General features: G+C 37.3%; 1 protein-coding gene across 10 annotated transcripts in view; it reads right to left on the bottom strand.

Moving 5' to 3' along the window:
- LOC127447855 (leucine-rich repeat flightless-interacting protein 2-like) overlaps positions 1 to 24,359 on the bottom strand; it is a 51,892-nt gene that overhangs the window by 11,444 nt on the left and 16,089 nt on the right. For 4 of the 10 annotated variants that reach the window (XM_051709971.1, XM_051709973.1, XM_051709963.1 and 1 more), the window contains exons 2-10: positions 18,882 to 18,968; positions 12,053 to 12,070; positions 11,637 to 11,693; positions 11,012 to 11,056; positions 10,647 to 10,697; positions 2,496 to 2,531; positions 2,292 to 2,417; positions 1,588 to 1,659; positions 522 to 692 (exon numbers count right to left, since the gene is read on the bottom strand). In XM_051709971.1, coding sequence (XP_051565931.1) covers positions 522 to 692; positions 1,588 to 1,659; positions 2,292 to 2,417; positions 2,496 to 2,531; positions 10,647 to 10,697; positions 11,012 to 11,056; positions 11,637 to 11,693; positions 12,053 to 12,070; positions 18,882 to 18,968 — 663 coding nt within the window. Of the gene's footprint in view, positions 1 to 521; positions 693 to 1,587; positions 1,660 to 2,291; positions 2,418 to 2,495; positions 2,532 to 10,646; positions 10,698 to 11,011; positions 11,057 to 11,636; positions 11,694 to 12,052; positions 12,071 to 18,881; positions 18,969 to 23,904; positions 24,001 to 24,359 lie in introns of those variants that run through there. The other 6 variants (XM_051709972.1, XM_051709965.1, XM_051709969.1 and 3 more) reach the window with 4 other exon arrangements.

Raw genomic sequence — 24,359 nt, 5'->3', positions numbered from 1 at the left:
TATACTTATTTCTGGTTGAATGTTTTATACATTACATATTGAAATCTTTATTAATGTGGTAAATTGAAACCAGTTTTGGGTAGTAATGGACTACATTTAATCTGGATTATGTAATCAATCCAGAAGTAATCAGATTACATAAATGTAATGATTACATTACTGATTATAATTTTACTTGTGTCATTTGTATTCAGTACTAGATTACATTTCAGAAGTAATCTACCCAACACTCATAGCAAAATATTTGGGCAACTGAACACAACCTACAGTTACACTGTATCTACAACGGATTCAAGTGGCGTGTCGCAACACAAATACAATAAATCGCTCGCATTATTATCAACGCAGCCGTCTACACTGCAAGTGGCACAATTTGCAAGTAAACCAGATATACCATGGTATAAAGAGTACAATACAGTCTCTACCAGTTGACACATTTCCCCCATCGCACAGTACATATCGTCATGTAACCCAGCCCTACTGGACACACACTATTCATTTGTAACTATGACTGTACAGACCTTACTCTTGTCCTCAAGATCACACCGTGTTTCAAAGAGCATCTCCTCCAGTTCTATCAAAGAGTCTTTCAAAGTGTCCACTTCATAAATCAGATTGGTCTTCTCATTATCAAGCTGTGCGTTGGACACCATGGCCTTCCGGTACTTTTCCTCTACTTCCAACAGGACATCCTGTAAGATTTCACACAACATTAAAATCAGCGTATACTCACAAAGACCACATTTACATCGATCAACCTTGTGTGATGTTTTGTACACACACAAAAAACATTCAGAGGTAGTCAGTAATGCATGTGAACACATTGCATTTGTAGTGTAAACCCTTATCCGTCCCAATAAGTCCACACAGTGAAGCTGCACACAGCTGCACAAGCATTATAGTACAGAAATAATATGCACTAATAATAACAAAAAAAAAAATACACAACAATAACACACTTTTCCACTTTTAAACTAAATTGAATTACGTTGTGATGGAAAGAGGTGTAAAGTCTGCCTTGGAGAACGGAGGCAAGGAATTAATGTCAAGCTACAGACTTCTGTGGCATTGAAGCATGGGCATGCAAGATGACAGCCAGATAAGAACCTGAGAGACTAGAAACGATACTATCAAATCTTTTATTACCCGGTCACCTGATGTTTGGCAAGTCACTAACTTGCTGGTTAGCATGGAACTCGATACACTATTTATAATAAAAAGTAAAAGTCACTGGTATTTCTTTTTTGCACAGTCATCAATCGATCTAACTCTTAGGGCCATTCACAACGAACTAGTTTTGGATCCATCTGCGCTGCTTTTTTTAAATGTTTTTCTATGTAAGAAGCACTAGATGGAAGTCTTTGACCGTTGAGCTCTCTCGTTTTTATTTTATTTTTATTTTTTTTGGCATCTTGTGCATGAGCGTCACATTTTACAACATATCAAATTAGAAATAACTTTTAAGAATGCATCTCGAGACACAACATTCTGTTATATTCCTTGTTCTGTGTGTATTTTTTAGCTGCAAAAATTTCTTAAGTCTGAACAGCCCCACTAGGTTCTAGCAGTTCTTTTGACTGGCACTACCTTGAGCTCTTTGAGGTTCTGCATGTGCTTCACCTCCACGTCTTGAATCTGATCCTTAAGCTCGTGAATCTCCTGAATGGCAAGCATGAAGAGGGAGGATGCAGTTGAGGAAGAGCAACAGCATTGCAGAGAATGCAAGAGTTGTTTTACATGCACTGAATTACTATCCAGGTAACAAGAGGAACAAAGTACTGGAACTGTTTGAATAGTAGGGTGCTCACAGGATCTTTCTTCCTGCAGAGTTTAGATTTACCTGCTCAAACACACAAACATGATTATCTGGTTGAGTTGTGTTTGACTGGAGCTGAAACTAAACTCTGCTGGAAGGCAGATCTCCGGGAAAAGTACTAAGAACCACAGGAATGACAAAGACAATGAAAGTGATACTTATACTGAATAAACATTTCAATAACTTTCTAACAAATTAAAATAGTACTACATGATAGTACTAATTTAAGCTAAAAAAACAAAAAAACAAAAACAAATTTACAACAAACAATGGTACAAAATGTGCTGGGTTGGAACACAAAAATGCAAAGCATAGCCATAGATAAATATTTGAGATTATGTATTGAGGTCTGTCTAATGTCAACACCAAAGATGTACCATGAAATCATGGGTTTATACAGAGGAGAAATCAGCTGATGAGTTTAGAGGAATGCTTTATGGGAAAATGCGAGACAAACGGTGAGACAACCAAACACCTTGATTTCCCTTATGGAGGGTTCTGTGTCAACAGTGATGGATGTATCTCCACTTCCTCTCCGTGAAGACATTTCACCCAAAGATGTAAGAGTGGCACCAGATATAGTCGATGTTCGTGAAGAGCCCTGAAAAATATTAATATGCCATTGTTTATGCACTATTGAGAAAGAAAAAAAAAAACCTATGGAAATAAAACCACTAACCTTTTCCAAGTAGTCTCGCTCTAACCGGTCATCAACCTGTAAATAAACAAGATAGAAATATAAATAGATTTTCTCACAATACCCCTGCGGTTAAGCTACCATTTCATTACGAGAGTGTGTTATTTAACGTATTAGTCCACGGAGAACAAGTTTTCAACAGAAAAACAATGTTAGTAAAAAAAACAACAACAAAAACAATCTGTTGAAAATAAGTTCGTCAAGTTGAAAAGTTTCAAAACATAAATGGTAGTATTTGGTTAATAATGCTTATAAAATGCAAAAAAAATACAACCAAGCAATTCACAAGACTTCAAATATGCCTTGCTACAATAAATACAAAGTGCAAACAATGCAAATTTCCAAACATCTTGGCACTCAGAGTTTTTGATATAAATGTTAAATAAATGTTACATTGGTTTGCTGAATCCATTGACCACTGATAATTTTTTTTTAAACTCTTCACAGAGAAAAATATGTTTCAAGATAATTCAAAACACAGGATGCATTTCGAGAGAGAGAGAGAGAGAGAGAGAGAGAGAGAGAGAGACAAACAGCTTTTCCCCACATGCTCACAATCATGACTTTCTCAAGTAACCTTCATGCAGGCCATCATCTCAATCCAACATGCCATTTCTTGAATTGTTAAAGACACTTAAACTTAAACTCAGGCTTTGACACCACAGTCCATCACAGTCCACCACATCTCCCATTAACATCTGCCAAGTCAGGGATGACGACATGGTCAAGGTCTCTAGAGAGGCCACCAATACTAGTGCTGCGCATATAACTAGCCACTGAGCTGCCGCAGTCCTCCTGGAAACTACCAGAGAGCACCAATGAATATAATTCAGGCACAATGCGAGAGGTATTTCAGCTATTTATGAAGTCTCAACTATTCAAGTTTAAGAGTTGGCTTTTCACTTGCACCCCAAAGAGGAATACACAAAAACACACACACATTACCTTAGTTGACCTTCCACTTTTAATGTATTTTTTTTTTTACTAATTATTAGGTATAAAAATAGGCCTGTCACGATAATTACGTTATCGACTTATCGTACGATATATGGACATGATCTCGATCATTTTTGCTGACCTTGATATTGCCCATTGTGTTTACATGCGTGTTTGTTTACATAAGAATGAATGTCACCAACATTTTAGCCAGTCGTGCTGCTTCTGTCCTCTCGCCTGTTTTAATAGGTGTTTTTCCCCGATGACTGCATAATTCCAGCCAAAAAATTTGGAAGGATAAGTCTGGTGTGGGAACATTTTGGCTTTAAGCCGAATGAGAGAGGAGAGCCCATTAACGTGAACGAGCAGGTATGTTGAATTTGATTAAAAACAGTGACAACAGTGGCAACACATCTAACCTAAAAGCTCATCGAAAACAACCATCCCATCCAGTTTTCCGAGCTGGGTACAAAAACCACAGTTGGAGATGGAGAGGTACCTTCCCGACTCTTGATTTTTTTGACATTCCAATTCCAGTGTCTGAATATTCTTAAGAAAAAGTTCATTGCTCTTTAAAAGGGTGTACTTGCATTATAATGCTATTATATTACCATTATATCAGTGCCATAAAATGGTCTTAAAATGACAATAATATCATTTATTGCAATTATTTCTGGGACAATATATCGTCTAACAAAAGTAGTTATCGTGACAGATCTATATAAATAGTTACAATTAACAGACAAAGACTATAAACATACTAAACCATTGACTCCACATTCAGAAATTCCACATTCAATTACGCCACATTTATAGGATTTTAAAAGTAAAAAACTCATGAACTTGAATTGCATGTCTGTAGCTGAAATTTAATCTGTCTGAGCTAACAACTCAATATAGCTGTATTGGTCTGTAATTAACTCTGACAGTCAGGATCACTGAAGATGCTCACCACCGGGCTTCCACATGCAGAATTTGCCCTAGACGAAGTCCTTGAGCTGGAGGGACCACTATATTCAGAGGGCTAGAAGTGGACACACACACACCATGTAAATGTAGAGAATCATAGAGAGAGAGACAGAGTGCAATAGAGATAGCATAAATATATAACTGAAAGTGAAAAGAAAAGAGAAGGGAATGAAGATCTACAGACATTTCAGGTTCCATAGCTGCAAATCTACAAGCTTTGCCAAAAAAAAAAAAAAAAAAAAAAAAAAAAAAAGCACAAAACTAACGAACCTCACTCATGCGTTCCTGAGCAGAAAAACAAGCTGATAACTAACCAGTCTGAGAACACAGTAGGATGAGGGTTAAACATGCCTGTTACAATTTTACAGAACCCTTAATTAAAGAAAGTATTAGATAATACTTTACAGCATTCTAAAAAAAAACACAAAGACCTCTCTGAAGCATTTTATGACCACATGTGATACATGAGCAAACTGTTTTAGCTTCTAAATCACATCCGAATTAAGCCCATTGCTTATAAAAATGTCTATACTGCAAGTAACAAAGTTTTTGAGAATAGTCCCAGCATTACTATTGTATGTGAATAGACCAACAATTAAAGTTGCTGTCTCATAAATTGGACTGCAAGATAGCAATGAAAATTATATTGGATCCAATCACAAAATTTGAAATAAGGGCCCTTTTTGACAGATTTGTGTGAAGCTGGTCCTGAATTTCAATCAGTGTGAAATGTTTTGGAGTCAAGTTATGCAATTAATTGCTGTGTTTTCATGATCAATCATCCATTGCCCAACATCTCAACTTCTGGGTCAACCGATGGCAATTTAAACTACCAGTTTGTCCAGTCAATAGCAGATGTGAATGTGGGGTGGATAAAGCGGTAGGAGTATTTGGGAAACCTGTTTGGACACAAATCATTATTTTTGCTGTGGGTGTGAAAGAAGGGAGAGGATCAGCATATATGTTTGGATGGGTGAGGCATTAACAGTGCTAGGATTTGTGTACAGAGGTTCACATATTATTGCACTGGATGTGCAGGGTAATATAGGGAGCAGCACAAACCCTGTACTACCTGCTATGCAGCAGAGACAGCTAAACAGGAGAAATTAACAAATCAATATGAGGATCCCACTCAAATAAAGACTCAGAAATACAAGCCAATCAGAGAGGATGGGGAAAGGGGTTAGAAACAGTGCAAAGAGAGTTCTGGAACAACAAAAAAGTAGGGGGTTTAAATGGAGGATAGAGATTCCGAAATGGAAAGGTCAGGGAAAGGATGAAGATGACAGACCTGGTAGCCACTGTAGGAGAGGCCTTGATGTTCGGAGGAATAACTACTGCTGCTGTACAACTCTGAAGAATAGAAGGCACTTTATAATGATGGAAAATAATGAGGATGAATGAATAACGAACTGATGGAGAGAAGTGTGAGAGATGTACAGAGTGAGTGAGAGGCAGAGAGATCCAAATGTTTAGACTGATAATCTGACTGTGTTTTACTTACACAAAAGTTGCAATGCCAAAGAAACATGCCAAATGGAGTCAGAAATGGACTTTTTTGGTACTATAATAGACTTTTCACACTTGAAATTCTTCATCCAGGTTCATTTTTTACCCTGTGTTATTTTGTTCCATTTTCACACTGTTTATACTTTACCCTGAGTTACAGTAGTAATTCACACTATACAACTTTGACACCGCAATTCAAACTTAGAACCAAAAATGTGGTGCCAACCATGCTCTAGAACAGGGCTTAATAAAAGCTGCATTAGCCCTCTTTTCACGTGTGAAAAGACTCAAGGTTAATAGTGGACTTGACCCAGGATTAAAAAGACTTTAAACCATGGTTAAGTGTTGTGTGAAAAGTCTTTATTTATTACAGTTGGCTAGCATGCACAAAACCATTTACACCACACCTGTACTAAATCATGTTGCATCCACTATTTTACTAAGTTAATTTGTAATAACACAAATCCAGCATGCTTCCTCCAAGACAGAGGCAATCTTCCACTCATGTTAGATTCATTTTCATGTTAATCACATAAAATCAATAGAAAAGTGAATTCCAGGATTGAGACCCACCGACTGCAATTCGAGTCTAGAGGGGCGAGACATTTTGTTCTCATCACTGTGTCTGGAGCTCTGACCACATATATACACAGTTCCCTTTACAACCATCACAATGATCTGTACCACCTGACACCACAGTTAGTCACACAGCTTCATCATGATCACAGCGGAAGTGAATGTATAAACAAAACAACATATCCTCCTGCATTGCAAAAAGTAAAAAAAAAGAAAAAAGAAAAAAAAGAAAAAAACTTGTTTCTTAATCACTATTTTTGCTGTTTTCCAGTAAAAATATCTGTAGAAAAAACAAAAAGAATATTTTTTTAAATTTTAAATTTGTTTTAAATATTTTTATTTCCCTTACCCCATTGGCCAATTGCTTTTCATGTTTTAAGCAGAAATCTCACAAAATTTAGTTAGAAGTATGCTTAAAACAAGTGTGTGTATATATATATATATATACACACACACATACATACACACACATACATACATACATACATACACACACACATACATATTTATATATATATATATATATATATATATATATATATATATATATATATATATATATATATATATATTAAGAGACCACTGCAAAATTATCTGGATTTACTATTTATAAGTATGTGTTTGAGTAAAATGAACATTTCTGTTTTATTCTATAAAGTACTGACAACATTTCTCCCAAATTCCAAATAAAATATTGTCATTTAGAGCACTTATTTGCAGAAAATGACAACTGGTTAAAATGACAAAAAAGATGCCGTGTTTTCAGAATGAACAATTCATGCGTCCTTCACAAAGACAAATCTGCCCAATTCCAGCCTTGCTGAAGCACCCCAGATCATCACCGATCATCGGCCACGTACAAGGTTATCCTGGAAGAAAACCTTCTAAAACAAACTCCTTGTAAGACATCCTTCTGCTCTAACAATGTTCCCCAACTCTGAGGATTGTTTTTTCCAGCAGGACAATGCTCCATGCCACACAGCCAGGTCAATCGAGGTGTGGACGGAGGACCACCGGATCAAGACCCTGTCATGGCCAGCCCAATCTCCAGACCTGAACCCCATTGAAAACCTCTGGAATGTGATCAAGAGGAAGATGGATGGCCACAAGCCATCAAACAAAGCCAAGCTGCTTGAATTGTTGCGCCAGAAGTCACCCAACAGCAATGTGAAAGACTGGTAGAGAGCATGCAAAGACGCATGAAAGCTGTGATTGAAAACAGGGTTATTCCACCAAATATTGATTTCTGAACTCTTCCTAAGTTAAAACATTAGTACGGTGTTGTTTAAAAATGAATATGATCTTGTTTTCTTTGCATTATTCGAGGTCTGAAAACACTGCATATTTTTTGTTATTTTGACCAGTTGTCATTTTCTGCAAATAAATGCTCTAAATGACTATTTTTATTTGGAATATGGGAGAATTGTTGTCAGTACTTCATAGAATAAAACAAAAATTTTAATCAAACACATACCTATAAATAGTAAATCCAGAGAAACAGAGAATTTGTTTTATTTTTCCCCCCAGAGCTGTATACAGGTGCATCTCAATAAATTAGAATGTCGTGGAAAAGTTCATTTATTTCAGTAATTCAACTCAAATTGTGAAACTCGTGTATTAAATAAATTCAATGCACACAGACTGAAGTAGTTTAAGTCTTTGGTTCTTTTAATTGTGATGATTTTGGCTCACATTTAACAAAAACCCACCAATTCACTATCTCAAAAAATTAGAATATGGTGATATGCCAATCAGCTAATCAACTCAAAACACCTGCAAAGGTTTCCTGAGCCTTCAAAATGGTCTCTCAGTTTGGTTCACTAGGCTACACAATCATGGGGAAGACTGCTGATCTGACAGTTATCCAGAGAACAATCACTGACACCCTTCACAAGGAGGGTAAGCCACAAACATTCATTGCCAAAGAAGCTGGCTGTTCACAGAGTGCTGTATCCAAGCATGTTAACAGAAAGTTGAGTGGAAGGAAAAAGTGTTGAAGAAAAAGATGCACAACCAACCGAGAGAACCGCAGCCTTATGATTGTCAAGCAAAATCGATTCAAGAATTTGGGTGAACTTCACAAGGAATGGACTGAGGCTGGGGTCAAGGCATCAAGAGCCACCACACACAGACGTGTCAAGGAATTTGGCTACAGTCGTATTCCTCTTGTTAAGCCACTCCTGAACCACAGACAATGTCAGAGGCGTCTTACCTGGGCTAAGGAGAAGAAGAACTGGAGTGTTGCCCAGTGTTCCAAAGTCCTCTTTTCAGATGAGAGCAAGTTTTGTATTTCATTTGGAAACCAAGGTCCTAGAGTCTGGAGGAAGGGTGGAGAAGCTCATAGCCCAAGTTGCTTGAAGTCCAGTGTTAAGTTTCCACAGTCTGTGATGATTTGGGGTGCAATGTCATCTGCTGGTGTTGGTCCATTGTGTTTTTTGAAAACCAAAGTCACTGCACCCATTTACCAAGAAATTTTGGAGCACTTCATGCTTCCTTCTGCTGACCAGCTTTTTAAAGATGCTGATTTCATTTTCCAGCAGGATTTGGCACCTGCCCACACTGCCAAAAGCACCAAAAGTTGGTTAAATGACCATGGTGTTGGTGTGCTTGACTGGCCAGCAAACTAACCAGACCTGAACCCCATAGAGAATCTTATTGTCAAGAGGAAAATGAGAAACAAGAGACCAAAAAATGCAGATGAGCTGAAGGCCACTGTCAAAGAAACCTGGGCTTCCATACCACCTCAGCAGTGCCACAAACTGATCACCTCCATGCCACGCCAAATTGATGCAGTAATTAAAGCAAAAGGAGCCCCTACCAAGTATTGAGTACATATACAGTAAATGAACATACTTTCCAGAAGGCCAACAATTCACTAAAAATGTTTTTTTATTGGTCTTATGATGTATTCTAATTTTTTGAGATAGTGAATTGGTGGGTTTTTGTTAAATGTGAGCCAAAATCGTCACAGTTAAAAGAACCAAAGACTTAAATTACTTCAGTCTATGTGCACTGAATTTATTTAATACACGAGTTTCACAATTTGAGTTGAATTACTGAAATAAATGAACTTTTCCATGACATTCTAATTTATTGAGATGCACCTGTATATATATAATACATTTTATTTGTATTTTTTATAACTTATTTTAATATATTTTTTCTAAAAAAGTATTTTTATCTTGTGTAATTTTACTTCTGCAGTAAATGTCTCTTGTTTTAAGGATGTTTAGATGTTTTTACTGGAAAAAGACAAAAATACTGATTAAGTAATGTTTTCAGCCAGCTGAACAAACAAACTATACTCAAACTCTGTCATCACACAGTTACTTGAGCCACTAACCCAACTAGATAATGTGCTGAGATCATCATCATAGCCATTGCTCTGTGGGAAAGACAACAGATCATGATTGATACTGTATCTTCTTTTAATAGAATTCACACAGATGTGACATGCATATACAGTATGCAAGCACTGTGAACGTACAGTTCTGGAAGAATGTTTCTTCTTTTTCTTGGACTTATTTTGTGAGTGAGAGTAGGTGGCCTGAGGAAGCTGGACAAGAATGTGGTATATGTAAATAAAATGAAAAATGCAGAATTCACTGCTCAATGGTTAAACATTGTGACATGTAGGTCAATCAACAGACACTTTGGCTGCAAAACAGAAACTTTACTGACACACAGAGTACAGTCATTGTTAAAATCCTCAGTACAGAGTACGGAACAAAACCCCTAATTTGTAATGGTCATGAAACACTTCAAAACATTAATAGCATCAGCATCAATGTAGCATCAGTCATTAAAGTTCATAATTTTGTTACGCTTAGTTTTGACATGCCATGCACACAACAAAAACTACATTTTTTAGAGTTCGTTATGTGCACATCTCACTTTAATGGAAAGCTGAAAGTAATGACACATTCCTCAGTGCCTGAAGAAACATTTCCCACCCTGAGATTCTTAACCCACTGTAAGCATCTGCCGCATCAAAATCCAACTGCCCAGACAAACAAAACCACTATAAGCATGAGGATCATTGTGGACTGTTTTACGACCAAATAATCAGACAACACACAGAGATCTAAAGGTTTTAAAGAAACCAGATGCTCTCCCATTAACACAAACTACACAGATACTGACCTGTATGTTGCTCCTGCTCCCCACTGATATCCTTTCTTCATCATCTGACACCTTGATGGATGGAAAAAGGGGTAAAATTAGAAGGATCCCACAGTTAACAAGAGTTTAATACATAAAACAAACTGTTGTATATCATGTATACACAGCATTTCAGTTTGTCTACTGATCTTGACATGGTGTTTTCACAATGTTCTTTGGCATTCACAAACAAAAACCATGAAACATCTTTTCTGCTGATCTCATAATAAAAGGAAGACTAATGTATGTTACCATCTTTACCATGGTAGATTAGAGGCAGAGATGCCTATTAAGCATCTAATACAGGTTGAGGAGGACAGACTGTGAAAGAACACAGAGATACAAACCGAAGCATGTCTCCGTGAGAGGCGTGTATACCGCTCACTGTCCTCCTACGAAGAAGAGAAGAGAAGAGAAGAGAAGAGAAGAGAAGAGAAGAGAAGAGAAGAGAAGAGAAAGATACAAGGAGGCAGATATGCAATGCTCAGCAGACTTGGTTCGGTAATTAATACAACAGCTTGCAAATCAGTCATAATGGATGCAAGAACAAACTGTTAACAAAATACCAAGACTCAGACAAAACCAAAAATAATATTTCCACACTTGTTCTTTTTTGTAAAACAAAGTGACACACTGTACTATACCTTAAATATAAACATCTACAGTGCCAGTAGACACACATTAACTTAGGCTTATTTAATTTGTTTTCATAAATTATTGACATGCATATAGCTTTGTAAGGAGTGAATTAGCTATGGTCGAGGTGTAGAACCAGTGTTACATTGAGACCTGCAACTCTGCGCTGAATATCCAACATTGAAATCTCCCTATATGACTATTTTATAGACATAACATGAGCGCATCCTGAATTGCAAAATATCTCATGTAAAAATAGAGTAATGATTTTTCAAGGTCAGGCACACATGCTATGAAAACTAGAGAAACATGCAGAAAATCTGAATCCCAATGTACCATCCACTGCTCAATGGCCCCCCATTTGTTGTCGAGCTTATCCAGTCCATAGTATTTCTAAAAAGAGAAAAATGCAGCAGGAGCCAGGAGAAAACAGCTGAGAAAAGGGAAGTTCAAGTAACAAGAATGGCCAAGGAAAAACGACAAAGGCATTCTAGATGCTTTGATGTAATAGTTAGTTGTAATAGTTAGTTTTAATCATAATAGAGGGCAAGAGTAAGATGTTTAAGTCTATGATGGATACTACATTCTTAAAACCTCATATCAAAGACACCAAAATGACTTAAATCTAACTTGTGAGTTGAAAGTAAACAATACACAAACCACCAAATTATTAAAAGTGCACAAAAGTAAAGCAAATAAGATGTAAGTAGTTTGATAGCAGCAGCAAACAGATAGGAGGAAAAAAATTCTACCTTCTGCACCTGATAAATCTTCATCATAGGAGGCCAGAAAATGAGGATCAGAGGAGCAGAGGAAAGACACCAAACAGACAAAGAAGGGGAAAAAAAGAGAGAGGGGGTATTGATTATTTGACACTACAGAGCACTAATCAAGTGGAAGATTTGGTACACAAAGATAAAGCAATGGAAAGGGAAAGCCGTTAAAGTTTTAGCAATCCGGTTGAGCCAGTGTCATGTTACCTGCCTTTACAAGTAGGCTTACACATGGGGTGAACAAGGTCATACCGCATCAACGAGCATCAAATGTCAGTGGCATCCCCCATGAGAGAGAGAACTATCATAAATTAAAGTGATCAATCTTGAATTTTAAAATCTCATTCCATGTTAATTAAGGCATCTGAATTATGCAATACAATTGCAAGTGTTCAGATATCTACAGACACACAGAAACACTGTTACACAGAGTCATGTGTCCAGGTCTATAGAGTAAATAGATTCTTTCCATGGATTCATTTGAAACCTGCTAGTGGTCAGACAACCACTGCTAGCTGCACTAGTGTTGCAGTGGTGTTGTTAAACTGATACATTTATATTTGAAACCATGACTTAGCAGGTAGCGTCGATTTCCATGAAGCGCTTCTACGGGTGCAGAGCCAACAAAAGTGCCTGTGGCAATAAACCCATTTTTTCATTGAAACCTGTTTGGGTGTAAAGAGTTGTGTCTCTAGTTTTGTTTGATATGGCGCTTTAAAAATTCATTTATTTTCCGTGCTAATAAAAATTATGTACACGTGGATTTTGGGACATTATTTCCTCAAAAGTTGAAAAAAATATGTTAGTAATTCTGAATAACTTTCAACATTAACACATCTGTGGGTCATTTGGCTTCATTTTAATAAACATTTTGTTACAATTTATTTTGTTATCACTGTACAATACGGTTCTATTCATTAACATTAGTAAATTAATTAATATACACCAATCAGCCACAGCATTAAAACCACCTGCCTAATTTTGTGTAGGTCATGCCACTAAAACTGCGCCAACCCGCATCTCAGAATAGCATTCTGAGATGCTATTCTTCTCACCACAATTGTACAGAGTGGTTATCTGAGTTACTGTAGACTTTATCAGTTCAAACCAGTCTGGCCATTCTCTGTAGACCTCTCTCATCAACAAGATGTTTCCATCTGCAGAACTGCAGCTCGCTGGATGTTTTTTTGTTTTTGGCACCATTCTGAGTAAATTCTAGAGACTGTTGTGCATGAAAATCCCAGGAGATCAGCAGTTACAGAAATACTCAAACCAGCCCATCTGGCACCAACAATCACGCCACGTTCCAAATCACTGAGATCACATTTTTTCCCCATTCTGATGGATGATATGAACATTAACTGAAGCTCCTGACTCGTATCTGGTTTGAACTCACAAAGTCTACGGTAACTCAGATAACCGCTCTGTATAACTGTGGTGAGACGTAGGACCTACACAATATTAGGCAGGTGGTTTTAATGTTGTTAAATGTTGTTTAATGTTGGTGTATTTACTATGGATTTTCACACTGAAAATCAATGAGTTCATCCAAAAGCTGGAAAAGTTTGCTTTCAGAGGCTTTATATGGAGTTAGGATGAAAATAAGGTGCATTTGAACTGTTCTGAGACCAGTGCAGACAGACAGTACACTGGAGGTTAAGTCATTCACTAAATAGGGAGCAAGGGGACAACCAATGTAAGCGCAGTGTAGTTCTAGCGGGAAGACTAGCAGCTGTACATCATCGCACCATTAGCTAGGTAACTCCTAGCCAATCACATGTAAGCCATTTCTTTATAGGTTTGCTCACAATCTATCACATTGCTGTTTCAGTGTGCTAACACGGCAACCTCCACCACCCCACCACCACAAGTCGAGTCCCGTCCTGCACGGGGGTAGGCTTCTCGCCCATGCCTCCTATCTCTGGCAGGATATGACGGTTCGGAGTACAACATCTTCGGACCGCCAGACGGGGCTTACGCCTAAGAGAGACATTACATTTCTGTTTTATATTCATCAAATAAATGTCATCTTAAATTTCACTCAAGTCTGCGAGTCTTCCTGATAGAAATAGCTTTCTATGCAGCTAAGTGCATTCAATCCTAAAATCTGACCAAAAAGTTCAGTTTCAGGCTGCAGATGATGTTTGGACCATTCAACATGTCAGTACATGGATTCAGAATTTATAATGCTAAATTTTATTTTAACATGGTTGGAAGTGACTGGATGATGATGGCCATTACTGTGAATAAGAATTATTTATTCAGCTTTACAGAAAATCAGCTGTAATGGCTGCAAGTCTCAAAAACATGAATAACCAACACTACTGGAAACAAACAATTTGATGAAAAAACAAATCTGACATTCTATAGCTTGGTAAAATTTGAAATGTCACAACTTAGTCCAGCTGTCCACATATGTTTTTTTTTGCTTGTTTATTAGGTGCTACTAGTTACAAATCAAAAAGGAAAATGCACACAGCAGTCACGCTCGGGTCTCAGGAGGTTAAACATTGTAAATGTTTAACAAAAGTGGTTTACTAGGACAAGAGACATCTTTTCTGCAGTTAGTGGGAAAATATCTGAAATAAATGATCTGCAATTATTTTATAGTCTACTTCTACTGGGCTCCTTTTTACACCAAACAGTCTAACTGTGCACACTGCCTGCTGCCTTTCACCCTCCCTAAATGACAAACCCACAAAATCTCACCTAACTCGTTTTCCCATGAGAATTTGCTCCAGTTTTGAGGCGTTGCTCTTCTAAGTTTCCTTGGGTGTATATGCAACATTTTTGTAATAAAATCACTTCCTGCGAGAACGCATTCAAACTTTTTGCACCATCTTATCACCTGCCCCTTCCTCTCAAACAACATATATGCAAGACGGCAATCCACATCATATTCACATTCAACATATTCTGCACTTGGCAGAACTAGTTTAAGTTCTCAGGGTATGATGATGAAATTTTCATCATCATGATTTTTTTTAGAAGGTGACTATAGACCATAAAAAAAAAAAGCAAAGAATTCTAACAAAAGCTCCAAATAATAATGCATAGCAAGCTGCCTTTGACAGGGTTTAACAGGTAAACCCATGCGTGACACAGCAGTCCTATCCTATCATTTGCATTTTGTCAAACCAACCCTTGGCAGTACCTACCAACTACACCCTTACTGATGAATTTTCTAACTGTTTGTTTTAGAAAGTTTCATTAAATCAATAGGCACCAAATCAAACCATAATAAAATGCATCAAATAACTTCATCACTGAAATCCATCAATAAAGAATTGATTTATTACACAATTCTTCTTATTAACACATTAAGTCTTGAAATTCTCATCCATCCAATGCTTGTCTAGTGAATTCAAGCTCACCTTCCTCAGCAAAGGGGTCTGGGGCCGCCCACTGAGCGCTATCTGTTCCCCTCTACCAGCTAGCCGCCTGCAAGCCGTCCTGCAAGTCTCACTGTGCCCCAATCTACCTCAGGACTGAGGGAGACAGAGGCATACTTGGATCTTAAAGAAAGAGTCCGTCATAAATCCACACCGGGTAGCCTGTGTGTGCTAGTAGTTCATCTTCACAAAGTCCAGTTGAAACTCTTAATCAGATTCAAACTGATTCCTCAAAATAGTGACTGAAAAGCAGGAGCAATCCTTGAACCATCGTTAATATCCAGATGGAAAACGGCAATCTATATTACAGCATGGCAAGGTCAACGTAGAGTCACCATGTCTGTAATTGCCGTGATGTTCTCATACAGCAAGTGAAAGCAAGACTGTTAACCCACTGCTGGTTCATATGAAAGCTCATAATCTGCTTGGAGACTTGGCTAGAGTATTAAAGCCACAAAACACACACACCTTTAAATTCACACACACCTCCAGATCAGACTGAGATTAACTCTGAATGTTAACTAATCCCTCGAGTGTGACCTGTGTATATGGGAAGACTGTGTTTATCTTCATTACATAAGTTTGTTGTGTCTGAGCACAGGTATCAAGAAAGGAGTTTCTGGTTCTCCATTCACCTCTATAGGGACCTAATTATTTATCAAACACTCTCATGGTCCCTAAGCATATGAAGGAATCTACAATCTGTTTGTACTTCGTGCTACTTAAGTCATGCCTTGCATTCCACATTTACTGTGTGCAGTCAGCTGTAGCAAATCAGCATCAGGTATCACAGAGTCTTAAACTAATTACACAGCGGCAACCAATCGGTGACCGACGAATACAGCTATCGTTTTGCTGAGGGATATTCTGTCTAGTACCATAAACCCTGCTGATAAGCATAAGCCGGTTTGCTGGTCTGAGCTGGTCTCCTAGCCTGGTTAGGTTTGCTGGTTTTACAGGGACTTTGAATACCTGTCAGCTTGTTAAGCTGGAGGACAAGCTAGACCAGCATGGCCAGGTTGTGAGATGAACGTAAGCCAGCTAAGACCAGCAAACCATCTTAGGTTGGTTAAGATGTTTTTTTGTTTTTTATCAGCAGGGACAAACTGACTAAATAAATGAATTACTAAAAATCAATAGAGTCAGTGTATAATGATGCTGTAATATAATTGTGCATAACAGAGTTAGTAGGGAATTGCCAAAATAAACAGCAAAGTACAAAATCAAAGTAAAGCTGCTGTGTGCTACACCTAAATAATCACTGAAAGGGGCTAATGCCTTTGAATGAAACTTGTACTACCACTGAAACGTTTGCTATTAAAAAGCATTCTGTTTTTAAAAACTGAGGGACAAGTCAACATTATTTGTATGTCCTTCAAGTGAAAAAAACCCTGAAGTCCTTGAAAAGAAACCTATACCATTTCTGAGTTTAGTCAAAGCCTGAAGTCCTGATCAACTGTGGCAGTTCAAACGCGGGCTCTCAGAGGTCTTGACCCAGGCGGTAATTAACTGATCCCCATTTTCCAGCCAAAACATGTCATTCAAAACCACAGAGCCCACAATCATGATGCAGATTAAACAAATTAAACATAACGGGCTGGTAGTGCTGTACATGAGCAAGTCAACAAGACTATGAGAAAGATTCAATCCTTTGCATATCTCCATTTCAATTAAGAAACTAAGAATAAAGACTTTCTTTTTCATGGGTAGTTCAACACAACAGTCAAATCAGTTTAATATCACAACAACTAAAGTTTTGTGCTTGAAGGGATAGTTCCCCAAAAATGAAATTTCAGTTGTCATATATTCACCCTCACGTCATTCCAACTTTCTTCCATGGAACACATAAGGCAGAACGTTAGAGACTGACAGCCTCAGTAATCATTCACTTTCATTGTAGGAAAAAAAAATGATACACTGAAAGTGAATGGTGATTGAGGCTAAATTATGAAATAATTTTCCTTTTTGGGTGAAATAGTGCTTCACAGTGACAATTATTTTCAGCTGCAACATTTTGGAAAATACTGAGGCAAATTCAAAGACATACAGCTCAGCACATTCTTGTGGGAAATGTCTCTTCCTGTGTTAGACCACACCACACTGTGTGATGCAGGTTATTTACTTCTGAGATCATACGCAGAATGTGGGTTTTTTACTAGTTTCAGCTTTTCACTATTCAAAGTATCCATGGATGGAGTACTCAGTTTCACAGGATTCTGTTTTTGTTTTATCTGCCACCACTTTTCTTCAAATATTGCTGCAAGATCAGACACAGATTAACTGTGTCCAAATATTTTAATTGCACAAACCGAGACTTTCAGAATGAAATCACTGCATTGTGTGCAGAGCAAATTCAGGAGGATATCTCAAATGCCGTACACGAGACCGGTTTTTACTGATGAAGCAAAGTCCTCAAAAACTGAACAAATTTCTGTTTGCATTAGATATACTGAGGGGCTTCATATTAAGGAGTGATTCATATGCTTTATAGACTGTTCCGATTCCCATGCTGCAGGAATTGTTCGTGGCATTAAGGATTGTCTATGCTGTCAAATCACAGTATGCTGCCATCATTCACTGTTTGAAAGAAATGGAAGAAGAGAGGGAAAAGTGGTCTGTGGAGGCAAGTGGACTGTATCATCACATGACGAGTCTGCGCTTTATTACTTCTATTATTTTCCTTGAGGATATTCTCAGAGTTGTGCACGTAACTCCTAAGAAGTTGCAGAGCGTAAATATAACCATGCCTGATGTGGCCTCAGCAGTCAAGAGCCTGAGAACACATATCCAGTGATGTGGATGCAGGTGAAAGCATTTTGCAAATATGTTGTTGCTTCAGCTTGTGCAGAGTCAGAGAGTGACCCTCTAACCATTTTAAAATGTAAAAGAACCTTCAGACCATCTCTTCTGATTTCTCAGTACATAGTATCAACCACACTTGGTCAGCGAGATGAGAATTAAATACACTGGGAATCAGAAGCTTGCACATTTAAACGTCATTTGTATCTCCTTGTGTTAGACACTATGCTGGCTGAATTGGACAGGAGATTTTCAAGTGAAGCAATAGCCCTGAGTGTGGCGTGTGATGATATAATCAGTTGTGAACAAAAGGGCATTAGCCCACTATTAGACATGTAAGCAAGCCTTAAAATACACCCTCAGTTTGTGACAGCTGAAATGGATCTTTTGAAGTGCACCATCTCATCATCGATCACCCTAGAGAAAAGAGAAAGTACGCAAGGACAGGTATCCTAACTTTTTCCAACTACTGCTGCTGACACTCACTCTGCCTATTGGCTCTGCTACCTCAGAAAGAAGCTTCTCAAGACCAATCACAATTTTGGCATATAAAAACATTTAAATATAGCTCTTTTTTTAAATTTTTTTTAGCCACCAGTGATGGGGTGTTTCTTCACCTCTTTTTGTTGCCTCTCCAGTTCTTTCATTCTGATCTCACGCGCCTCTGCACGGGCCGTCCTCTTAGCTGCCAAACGGGCTTCAGCCTGCAGGCGGGGTGGGGGTACAGGGAGAGGGAGAGAAAAAAAATTATAAAAACATAACCAGGCACCCATGAGCAATGTGTATAAACAAAAATAGAGGTTGTTTATTGCATGAACAAAAAACTCAAAAGTCAGTTTGCAAAACTGGTTTCACACTAAACTTTTTCTAGAATTACATTTACTGTATGTAAATGCTGTAAATTTCAATTCAAAAGGAGGTACATAGGAAATAAAGTGTCATACTGGTGCGGCAGTGTAATGTCAGGTTAGAGTAAATGAGCATTTATTTGTGTGTATTGTTGACACACAATCATAATACGCTAAAGTCCTTTTAAGGAAAAGAATCCCTGTAAGACATGAAGGGGAGAGAAGAGAAAGAGAGAGAGAGAGCAAGCACACTTCCTTCCTGTACATGACGGCAACAAAATGTGGTAACAGCCAGGAAGAAACCCAGTATTTAATAACAGACAGCCTCGTGTGTCGTCTACACCTTAACCCCACCCTTTCTTCCCTCCAGTCCCTTACTACAAGTACTCTTTATACCAGAGCCATGACTGTATATTCACAGGGATTTGAAACGTTCCACTAAACAGTTCTGAAATGCAAAGAATCTTTGATGTTATGCTTTAGTTTAACAAAAAATAGGGAGTCATTTCAAAAACCATTTTCAATTCTTAGTTTGTCTAAGAAAAAAAAAAAAAAAAAAAAAAAAAAACGAATCTCAACATCAACCCACCTTCTGCATTTATTTTGTTTTAATTCACCATAGTGGCACAAGCAAAACCAAATCACATAAAAAATAAATAAATAAATAAAATAAATCAACCAATAAATATGTAGATAAATAAATGAAAAAAAGTAAAAAAAGGAACAACAGATTTAGTTTATGAATCAACATCTTCAGTCTCTAATTTAAAGTATTTTTTCCTTCATTTACTAAAGGGGGTCTACATGGAAAGCCCTCATATGAATTCCTGTGTTTGTTCTTTAATAGAAAAGTCCATGATGACGTCTTCCTGAGTAAATGTCAGATCATAATCTTAAATTGGCTCAGACTGAGGCCTTCCGTCCTGGACTCAGTTGCGCCACTTTTCCACAGAAGCAGCTGCTTCTCATCACACAGATCTTGTGTCCAGAAAGCCTTTTCCAAAAACAATGTTCAAGAAATATCTCGCCAAAGCAAATATTTCCATAGCTTCAACCGCTACTTGTAGTGGTGCTAACAGAAACTGATGGCTTAATTTTAAATTTAATTTTAGGAACTTGGACTCAAAATGCATTTTTTTAAATTATTATTGGTAAATGAGGGTCTGACCAGCTTCAACAAATTCTTTCCGTATTGCAGATTTGAAGTACAAGTATATCATCATAGATTCGATTATTTAACACTGGGGTGGAGCTAGGGTTGGGCTTACCGGGCTTAAGCCCCGGATGTTTCAGGGAAAGCCCTGAAGGATTTTATAACCTTGTACATATCACAGAGTTTAAGCGCACAGTAAAATAAATCATATAAAACCGCTATTCTGCTCGCTGCGCATCAAAGAATGTCTCCCTTTACGTTTATTAACTCCTGACAAGAACCGCCCACTCAGACAAGTACTGACTGACGTGTAAACTGGCCAATCATTGATAAGAAGTTACATACGATCCAGCCAATGAGATTGGAACTTTTGGATTTAATTACCTTGATTGCTTAGACAGACGGTCCGTAGGGGTGCACTTGACTTGGTGAGGAGATTTATTATATTGAAATGGATCTTTGAATAAATGAGTAAAACAGCCTCAGACAGCATCAGCACTTCAAGATGCTGCTGCTCAGGTATGTGTAACTACTTGATAACTTATTGACTGCATTGTCAAATTAGGCCCTGTAACTGTTAAGTGACAATTATAGATTTCATCATTATATTATTTTCATTTTGGTGTCATTTTCTTTTAATTTTTTTTTAAAGTCATCTGATTTCGATTTGTGAGGAAGAAAAGCAGCGAAGTTTCTGACTTCTATGCCCTCGCGCAGCTGCAGTCTTCCCAACACACGCACACACCTCAATTATATGAACGCTCAGTTTCCGTGATATCCGCATATGGTTCGCGTAGCCTGTTACTTGATCTGATCTGGATGCATAATGTTATCTCTGTAAGACTTTTCTCTGTGTTTAATTATAATAGGCTTCAATAAGTGTGTGTGTTGTATCTACGTGTTTGTGTATAATAAGAATAGATTATACAAAACTGAATATGTGCTTGACGAATGGGCAAGGAATCTTTACTATCTGTAGAGAATATTTATTTATGTATGTATTTATTCTCACAAAAAATAGCTTCTAAAAATATAGTGGTTGGAAATAGTGGTTGGGATTCGTAATCAACACAATATGAATGGACTGACTTTCCTGTCAATAATGCTGCAGCAGGTCACAGGTTAAAACTTACCTGTGCTGTACTTTTGTTTGTCAGTCTGACATCTTGGAATGTCTGGTATTCTCACTTTGTGGTCATGCATTTTTGTTGATGAATATGATATAATTTGTGGATGTTCTGTAGGCAGGTTCCTCTTATTAAACAAGGAATAACAGCTTGGTGTAATGACTCTGGATTTGTAGGTTTTAAACAAAGCCTATGTGTTCAATGAGTCTTATTACAAATTATAATAGCATTGAGCCGTATTATTGAGGATGATTGCGGATGATTGTCTATAGTGGTGGAATAAAGCAGTTGGTAGATCTGAAAAGTTTTCAGTTCAACTCATTTTATGCTCAGGCATCAATTTAATGTTTTGTATTCTTTAACAAACAATATTAAAAGATTTACTTAATTTAAAAATGGACTATTTGACGATGTAACTTAAGTATATTTTAAAGTGTATCCCGTGTATAATGATGCATACATTGATGTCTCTGAGCTAAGCTCAGGATGTCCACTACCCCTAGAACCGCCCCTGTTTTAACATCGGAAAGGTCTAATTCCTGTATTAAAATAAGTGATTCATTCAAATAAACAAAAATACAAGATATTTTCAATGTGGGGCTGGATTAAACTCTACAAATGATCAAATTGCATTAAAATTCAAATGCCTTCAAAAGAGCAGCAATGCAGGACAAAATCATACTCTAATCCTTTATGAGATTTGCAAAACCTTTTAACATTATAAACACTTTTCTTGTCATTTTTGACCCGGCACAGGTAAAGAATACATTTTAATACTGCATAGTTTTTGGTACTGGAGCCAAATGTTGTGACTTTGTCAAGACTACCAAAACAAACAAAATAAAAAATAAAATGTATTCTTGTACATAATTTGTTTTTTTTAATTTTAAGTGAAATAACTATTTAAAACCAATTGTTCCTTCCATTGTCTTAACGGGTCAATGTTGACCCGTATGGGAAAAACCAGTAGTGACCTTTCACCTTCGGACTTTCTGGATGTTATGCAGCTTTAAATAATTTTTTGTACATATATTAATCAATTTAGCATTTTTAAGAGTTTTGAACAGGTAATATTTAGTAAATATGTTTACTAACATGATTTTTTTTAATGAAAGGGTACAATGGGGCTAAAGGCCCCCCAATGAGAAAAGACCATTGGATGTTTTTTTTTCTGAAAACATTAGATGGCATAAATAACTGTTACAGTCCTATCCTAAACCCCTGTAACATGGCAACAAATAGTTTTAAATTAGTGGTAAGGAATGGATTTATTGCAAAGGAAATGCAAATTTTGCCCATTTTGACTGCTGGAAAAGGCAGTAGAAATTCATTTCTGAAATAGACATACTAAAATTCTAACTCTAAAATGTACACTGTTGATTTTCTACAAGGAGAATAAATAAGAAATTGTTGTAATATGGTTGAGATATTATAATACAGCCAAAGTGATTGAACAAAACGTAAATTGAGACATCCTTTGCCAATGTTTGCCAAGTTTTTAAACTTTATTTTTAATTCTATTTATCCATTAATATTCAGAATGTAGCCCTATTTTCCCAATCATTATACACTTTGGGACCACAACAAAACTGATTTTTGTTAAGGGGTGTCTTAAGTGGTGTACAGTAATCATGAATTTATGCATTTGTCCTTCAGGTGCACAAAATGACCTGAAGGATAAAAAAGGGGTGCCGTTTCTTAAGATAATAGGAAGGTTAATTAGGAGAGTGACAGCAGTGCTGTCCAGACATCATAATGCATCAACATTAAACCATTACTGTTGTAATGAAAGCAGATAATTCTGAAGATGAAATATGGGAGACCACAGTAACCACAACGTATACCAGCAATTAAGCAGCTGTCCAAACATGTTAATAACAGGTTCTCGCTAATGCAAACATACGTTCTCTACACGCACAGCAAAGCACCTCGAAAAATAACAAGGTTTCCACCCAAAAAAAGCTTTCAGTGCGCTCAGAGTGGAACATTCAAACTACTTTATATTTCATTTAGAAAAACTCTTAAGATTAAACATGAAGAGTAATAGAGTCTTTTGAAAACATTCAGCAATAAATGCACTTTATACAACTGTGCGACTAACAGGGTAACCAAAACTATGCACTTTTTGACCATAGCAGGAAGTCGGAGGGCTGAGTCATTCACAATCAAGCGTGGATCACACCCTTCCTGTACTTTTCACAGGAAGACCACTGCTTGTAAAAAAAGGCCCATGACTGCTTAATCCTAATGTACACACACGATTTACATGAAAAAATAATTATGATAATTTTACTGAAACAAATCTATTGCTGTAAATGTCAGTCAGTGCTTTACAAAACTTCCATAAGACCTATAAAACAAGGATTTTGACATAAAAATACAAAAAACATACAGATGCGTAACAAAAAGCAGGTTCATATCTTTAAAGAACGCATACACTATTCTTCCTGACTGAATTAAAAGGACAAACTCCTAAGACTCGTTCCTAAGCCACATTCATATTTAGGCATACCTTCTTGCAGTTATCAAAGTAGACCATGATATCTGTCACGGTGAGCATATGGAAGCCTGGGTCATCTGCATTTCCCCCCATCATGACAACTCACACACTCTTATCACAGAAGAGAAACAAACTGGCCTATTTCACACACCTCTCTCCTATCCCTCTCTCCTCAACTGCTATTTTTAATGACCCAAATGGAGCAGGCTCTATCAATATACCGAAAATGCTCTAATTTCATGAAAGTTCTGTGACATGGCTGTTCTCAATGGATACGGAGAGCTAGTTCCACTGTTCTATAAGCCAGACACTGCACATGATCCTCTGATGTCTGGTAGACCCCTCTTTTGAATAAAGGCACATTATGTCAATGCTGTAGATGGCCACACAGTAAATCATGTTTACCTCAAGTCTTTATAAACAGACCTTTCTATCATCCCAAAATCAAAGCTGTCTCAACATTTAGG

This window comes from Myxocyprinus asiaticus, chromosome 11 (genome assembly GCF_019703515.2).
Source record: "Myxocyprinus asiaticus isolate MX2 ecotype Aquarium Trade chromosome 11, UBuf_Myxa_2, whole genome shotgun sequence".
Taxonomy (NCBI): Eukaryota; Metazoa; Chordata; class Actinopteri; order Cypriniformes; family Catostomidae; genus Myxocyprinus; species Myxocyprinus asiaticus.
The sequence above is the reverse complement of the archived record's forward strand: the minus strand, read 5'-3'. Positions and strand labels throughout refer to the sequence as shown.